Raw genomic sequence first — 6335 nt, forward strand, 5'->3', positions numbered from 1 at the left:
TTGGACAACAAATCAATACAAATACAAACATATTTTGGTATGCAACGTTAATAAAGTACGAAACCTGCCCACACTATCACGGCAACGACTTTGATAAATTGACATTGAAATATTTCTATCTGCGTCGCATGTTAATTCAAAGAACCGTGCTATCTATTTAACTCTACTAAACTCATTATATTGAATTTATGTGGTTTAAACAAAACTGAGACATTTCTGGCGCCTTCACCACATTCCTACTAGCAAGGTAAAGTAGGTCCCTACACACACAACGCCATCTTGTGTTCAACTCCACGCATTGTCTTTTGTGTGTCAAATAAGTAAATCAATTAAATAAACTTGTTTAATAAAAAAAGCTTAACCTAATAATACAAAAGCAAATCAGTCTTAACTCATAACTCTTCTCGAATTTTGTTTTTCCTGGTACTTTTTTCAGGTGGAAAGGCCCAAAACGTGGAAGGAAAACCCTTTACGTCCCTCTCGCGTTTGACAAAGGCACTAAACGACGATACGCAATTACCGATAAAATGATTGGCCTGCCCTAATACCGCCAAATCTAGATGCGGACTAGACCGTTCCGATTTCACTACAGCCACGTTCATACGTTTCAACGCTGTCCGCAACTCGTTCAGCATGTGATTACTGTCCGAGGCCACAAACACCGCAGTCACAGTCCTACTGTTGATTTGTTTGATGGTTCGTTTCAGTTGTCTGATCACCGATTCCTTGGAGGGTAAACACATTTCGGGAGTGGCTGGTCCCAGTTCGTTTCTGTAGCCCAAACACTGAGCGGCCGCAAACAGATTGGGACTGTCTGGGATGTGTTCGCACGCTCTCACCCAATCGATGCCGTTGCGTAAATGAATACCAATGAAAGCACCTTTGGGAAGTTGAGTTTTGATAAAATCCTCCGCCTCTAGCTGGATTTTATCACTCCACTCCAGGTACTTGTGTAATTTACGGTTTTCCTCTGAAACAGGAAAACTGGCTGGACTGCCTATTAAGCACAAAATCAGTACTAGTTTACTAGAAACAACTGGAATAAACGTCACCAGTGAAGGCCAGGACCGGCCACTTTGATGCAGGGTACTGCACCTGCCACTGCCTAACAGTCACTGCATTACCAACATCATAATGTAAGGGACTGTAAAACTCCGAACCAACAAAATTCACGTTGAACGTATCCCAAAACGGACCAAAAGGATTCCCTTCCTTTGCATTACAGGATTGACTGTCCCCTAAAATTAACTTACAACCATCCAGAATGGTAAAAAATGGTCAAAAAAACCAACCACGCGCCATATAACAAAATGAGACACGTTCGTTCGGCGGCCATTCATAAGGAGCAATCTCCTGCATAAAATGCTCCATTGTGATGACTTTATGGTACTTTCGGAGCGGCCCCACTTTAAAATAAGTGTCGAAAGGCACTTGTATAGACTTTCGTTCCCCGTAACGGTACTCAACCCATGGGGGCAGTGCCAGCGTTCGGTTTAAGCCTTTGGCGAACGCTAAAGCGCCTAGAAAATGGTCTGCTTGGTTGCCAAACCTCCCTAAAAATAAAGCCTTTTATAAACGGGAAGAAATAAAGGGTTTTTGTAGTGTACTTACCCATACAGGGACAATAAAGTATACCCCAAAGGGTCCATATCCACACCTAAACATTGCCAAACCAAGCTGTACACACTGTATATTAACGTAAACCATTTCATTATCACCCCTGACAGTTGTTTTAATAGATTAGAGAATTAATAATAAAAATTAACCTCATTTTGAATGTTTGTAATCATAGAGGACAGCACAGTCACGGGACTGAAGTAAGATTACCAATGCAATAGTCATGTGACCTCATTTTCACCCCAAATATGGACTAACCTAACCTAACTTTCCTTTGATAATTGTACGTAATTTGACAACACGATCACGGGACTTTGGTAAGGCTACCAGTGAAACGGTCATGTGATTTCATTTCGTTACGCATTTACATTCATACCTAACCTCAAAGGTGGTTAAATGCAGAATTCAGGCTTTATAATAATAATTAAAAAAGTTTAATTAATTAAAGTGCAATTCGAATACTAATTATGGCGTTGAGCTTAAGTGCCGTTTCCAGATCATGTGGTAACGTTCGAATTCTGGAAGAAAAGCTCCGCCAACTAAGGTCAGTACCACAAGACTCAATTAAAATCCATGTCCAAGATGTTATTTTGTAGCATTTCGTACGAGTTTAGACGAGACAGGCATCTGCCATCCAAACCGCGTCTCAGACACCCTGTGTGGTTGACGAAAAAAAGGATTACTGTGAGTTAAAAACCCCCTTGAAACTCCTTGAAAGGGTAACACTAGGTTTCAGTCAGTTGACGATCCAATCGCCCCAGAGAACGTGGAATTTATTAGGGAGGTGGTACAGGACCAACAAGCAAAACATAGAGAGTGGACAAAGTCCATAGTGCCAGAGAAAATCCAATGGACCCCTAAAATGCAAAGAACTGGAGTGATTGCAAGGAAAATTGGTGTGTATCCTTTATGGTTGAAGAATGGAGAGAAAATCACCACCACTCTGTTACAAGCAAGTGTTTTTCTCTTATTCACCTTAAAGAATTCTTTTAATAATGCTTATTATATTAAGGTGTTGGATAATCATGTAGTGAAGTATTATTCACCTGAAGAATATGAACCAGTCAAACAGTTACGTCCTAAAGTGTTTAAGAAAAAAGCATGTTTACTGATTGGTGCTGAAATTGGGGACCCAACCAATTTTACTAAAGAATATTGTGGGCTTTTTAAACAGTCTGGAGTGTTGCCAACCAAATGGCTGGCACGGTTTTTCGTTAGTCCTGATGCAGTCTTACCTTTAGGGACTACAATTTCAGTTAGACATTTTCAAGTTGGTAACTATGTGGATGTTAGAGGGAAAACGTAGGTAGTGCCATCTGTGGTTAGCTTTTTGGGTTAAAACAATTTTTTCAGTATTGATCGAGGGTTTCAGGGAGTAATGAAACGGCACGGTTTCAAAGGTATGCCAGCCAGTCACGGTGTCACCAAAACGCACAGACGGGGTGGTAACATTGGCGGTGGTGGGGAGAAGGGTAGGGTGTGGCCGGGCACAAAAATGCCAGGTCACATGGGCAACAGATACAGGGTGGCCAAAGGTTTGAAGATCTGGAGGATAAACACCAAATACAATGTGCTTTGGGTGTCTGGGCAAGCAATTCCTGGTGAAGTCAATACGTTGGTGAATATTTACGACACAAAACTACCACTGCGATTCCCAAAGGATTTACCATTTCCAACCTACTTGGATACAGAGAATGATGATTTAATTGAAGATATTTATGATGAAGAGGTTCATCCATTTTCTGAAACTACTATTCTGTATAATGAGAAATAAGTTTTATTAAATTAATAGTTTTATTTCACTAGTAGTTTTATTTAAACTGACCAGGAGCTGGTCCAAATAAGCTATTCCCTTGTTTGGAGGCTGCTCTAGATGGGGCAAAGCCCAGCAATTTCTGGATATTCTGTCGAATAGACATGGTACACAAAATGTACAAAAATATGAAGGAACAGTCATAATAGTCCTCTCCAGGCAGGTTTCTATGACTTAAACCTTGAATCCATGTTAAGGGCATAAATGGTAGCTTTGCTACCACTCTACCATCAAATCTAAGTGATTTTTTTTGTTAGGTAAATTCACTAAACCCAATTAACCCAACTTACATGTTATTGAACATACTTAGAAGGGCAGTAAAGGCAAACCCTATAGCAAACATTGACTTCATCTTTACAAAAGACAAATCCCTGTTATTGTGCTTCAGCCTGTCCTCTTCCCTTTCAATTTTCTTTTTCTGTTGCTTATCCAATGTGTCTCCGTGAGTTTCTTTGCGTTTTTCCACTGTAAGAACAGTTGGTTTAGCCTGCAAAGTGCTGGTAAAACTTGTGAAAAACTTACATTTTTTGCTTTGCTTTTCCACCTCCGCTTTCAATTTTTGATAACGCTCTGTCCGGTAAACCATTAGCCAAGTTAGGCCCTCGCCTAGGAATGCAGTGCATATCGATATGAAGACGATTAAAAGAGTGTCAGCCCACATTATTATAGCCAATTTAATTAAAAAATACAACTTTTATTTCATAACAGACCTAACCTAGATAGGAAAGCAGCGTTGCCTTGCCAATGTTAACCTAAAAATGTTGTTTGGCAACGCTGGCTGTCATTCTGTCAAATTAGTTTTGTAGGTTAACTCAGTTAACTGTTTACTAATAATTTTAAAATTGTTATTTTTCTGGTAGATAAATACAGGTTAATGAATAATTGCAATGTATTTGGCACGTAGTAGTTGTGTAATATGTCGCGACCAAATCAATAAAATCCAATATAACCTAAAAACTACACACTCAAAGAAATCAAATAAACTCCTCATCACAATGGTGGAGGATTTGTACAGGAACGTCGCATTTTTGCATTGCAACATATGTGGGGATTGCCACGAACTGTTGAACGAGCTTGATTTTGTTAAATACAGGGAAAAGGAGCTGTACGCCCAATTGAAGAGCTACATTTCAAAGGTCGAAGCCTCAAAAACTTCAGACATGATCAGCAGTAGACTGGAACCGGACAACCTGGCTGAGATGGAATGCGTTCAAATACCTGATATAGATTTGAAAGGATTGCCAATTAAAGTGAAGAGAGTGAAATGCAAAAGTGAGGACAGCAAATTGAACAGAAAACCTTCTTCACCAGTCCTGGAAGTGGCCAAGGAAGATCAGAATGAAAAAATGTTTGAACAGGTTTGTGTATCAGTTTTAGTTCAGTGACATTAACTAATCATCCAAATCAGATTCAGACCTCAATCCAAATGGACCTGTCCAAACATGTGGAGGAGGTGATGAACAAAAACAAACCTAGTCATAATATACTGTGTGAAATATGTGGACAGAGCTTTAAAACCAAAAATGGCTATGAAAATCATATAAAAAAACATGACAGTGTAGAGGATGACATTAGATTACTTGGATTGAACAAGGAGGGACCTTGTTTCTGTAACATTTGTGGTAAATGTTTCAGTCAGAAAGCTAGTCTGAGCAGGCATTTACCCATACATACAGGTAATTTTACAAATTTGGTTAAAACCTTGCACCAGATGTAAAAGTGGTAATTTTTGGGTACAAAAATTTCTATTTTTGACAATTGTCCTTGATAGGGAAAACAACTGTCAAACTTGTCATTGTGGTCAAGGTGATCTAGATCACTTTCCAAGACAAGTCCTGAGTGACAGATGACTTATTGGTTTTTGACAGTTGATCCCTGCAATCACCGCCATTTTGGCTGCGGTTAATTAAATCTGACATTTGTTCATTTTAAATTGTTTTTTCTAGGTGAAAGTCGTTATCAGTGCGAATCGTGCGGCAAAAAGTTCCTTCATCACAGTTCCTTCAACATGCACCGGAAAATACACGCGGGCCAGCGAAATTTCGAGTGTACGGTGTGCAAACACCGTTTCCTGTCAAATTCGCACCTGAAACGTCACATGAGGGCGACGCACGACAAGGAGAAAAACTATCATTGCGAGTATTGCGGCAAACAGTTTGCGGAAAACTACAACTTGTTGGCGCACATGAAAATCGTGCACGAAGACGATCCGCTCGTACAACAATACACCGAAGAAGTGGCCGACACAAATTACGAACAAACTCAAGCTATTTACCACATACAAGATCATTCTACTGTTGTATTTACTTTGGAATAAAATTAGCGCTAAGTTTTCGTTTTTCTCTTTGATCCTCCTAATGTAACGTGACGCTTACGTTAAAAAAAGCTTTGGAAATTTAATTTGACAAGTTGACAGTTGTTTTCCTTTGTCTTTCTTACAGTTTATAAAGGTCGTTTTTGAAAAACTTTTATCATTAAGTTGTTATATAAGATTTTTTGGATAGTAAAATTTGCATCAACAACAAATTGAGCATTATCTCAATTTGTGTAAACTTTGACCGTTTGTGTAAATAGTAAAATATTATACAGAGTGAACCAACAATCCTCTGATAATCCTAACTAATTTGTAAATAATGGTAAATTGCTTTTTTTCCTACAAACAACAAAACTATAATACACTTTCTAAATTATACAGAGTGTGTTGTAATGTTGCGTCAAACTTTACTATACACACTAAATTACTGACTGATTTTTCCTGTAACACTCTGTATACTAACGTAAATTGCGAACCTTAGAGTTTATTATGTTAATAGAGGTTTTGGAACAAAATACAAAACCCAAAGTACTACCTAAGTAGTATTTTAGTATTTCTTGACTCTTTTAGAGCAAAATACCAAAAATGCTT

General features: G+C 38.7%; 3 protein-coding genes and 1 pseudogene across 5 annotated transcripts; 2 read left to right on the top strand and 2 right to left on the bottom strand.

Annotated features, from left to right (window-relative positions):
• Positions 1-329: 329 nt before the first annotated feature.
• On the bottom strand, positions 330-1909 carry LOC145737448 (GDP-fucose protein O-fucosyltransferase 1-like; annotated as a pseudogene). Its single transcript, XR_014180388.1, has 3 exons — positions 1612-1909; positions 1053-1553; positions 330-997 (listed from the first exon to the last, which is right to left on the bottom strand). The product of XR_014180388.1 is annotated as a GDP-fucose protein O-fucosyltransferase 1-like (transcript).
• A 73-nt stretch (positions 1910-1982) lies between these two features.
• On the top strand, positions 1983-3419 carry LOC145737450 (large ribosomal subunit protein uL3m-like). Its single transcript, XM_081992148.1, has 5 exons — positions 1983-2161; positions 2214-2301; positions 2354-2569; positions 2630-2919; positions 2971-3419. The coding sequence occupies exons 1-5, from the start codon at positions 2085-2087 to the stop codon at positions 3389-3391; spliced, it is 1092 nt and encodes a 363-aa protein (XP_081848274.1). The 5' UTR covers positions 1983-2084; the 3' UTR covers positions 3392-3419.
• Positions 3372-4183, bottom strand: LOC145737467 (calcium load-activated calcium channel-like). Of its 2 annotated transcripts, XM_081992176.1 has the most exons (3): positions 3953-4177; positions 3721-3895; positions 3372-3666 (listed from the first exon to the last, which is right to left on the bottom strand). In XM_081992176.1, the coding sequence occupies exons 1-3, from the start codon at positions 4089-4091 to the stop codon at positions 3429-3431; spliced, it is 552 nt and encodes a 183-aa protein (XP_081848302.1). In that variant the 5' UTR covers positions 4092-4177; the 3' UTR covers positions 3372-3428. The 2 variants fall into 2 exon arrangements, with proteins under 2 accessions (XP_081848302.1, XP_081848300.1); XM_081992174.1 differs by having other exon boundaries at positions 3721-4183.
• Positions 4184-4224: 41 nt separating this feature from the next.
• On the top strand, positions 4225-5759 carry LOC145737449 (uncharacterized). The gene is made up of 3 exons (XM_081992147.1): positions 4225-4788; positions 4839-5106; positions 5377-5759. The coding sequence occupies exons 1-3, from the start codon at positions 4318-4320 to the stop codon at positions 5745-5747; spliced, it is 1110 nt and encodes a 369-aa protein (XP_081848273.1). The 5' UTR covers positions 4225-4317; the 3' UTR covers positions 5748-5759.
• Positions 5760-6335: the final 576 nt, after the last annotated feature.

This window comes from Ips typographus, linkage group LG14 (assembly GCF_016097725.1).
Source record: "Ips typographus isolate SLU linkage group LG14, UJ_Ityp_2.0, whole genome shotgun sequence".
Taxonomy (NCBI): Eukaryota; Metazoa; Arthropoda; class Insecta; order Coleoptera; family Curculionidae; genus Ips; species Ips typographus.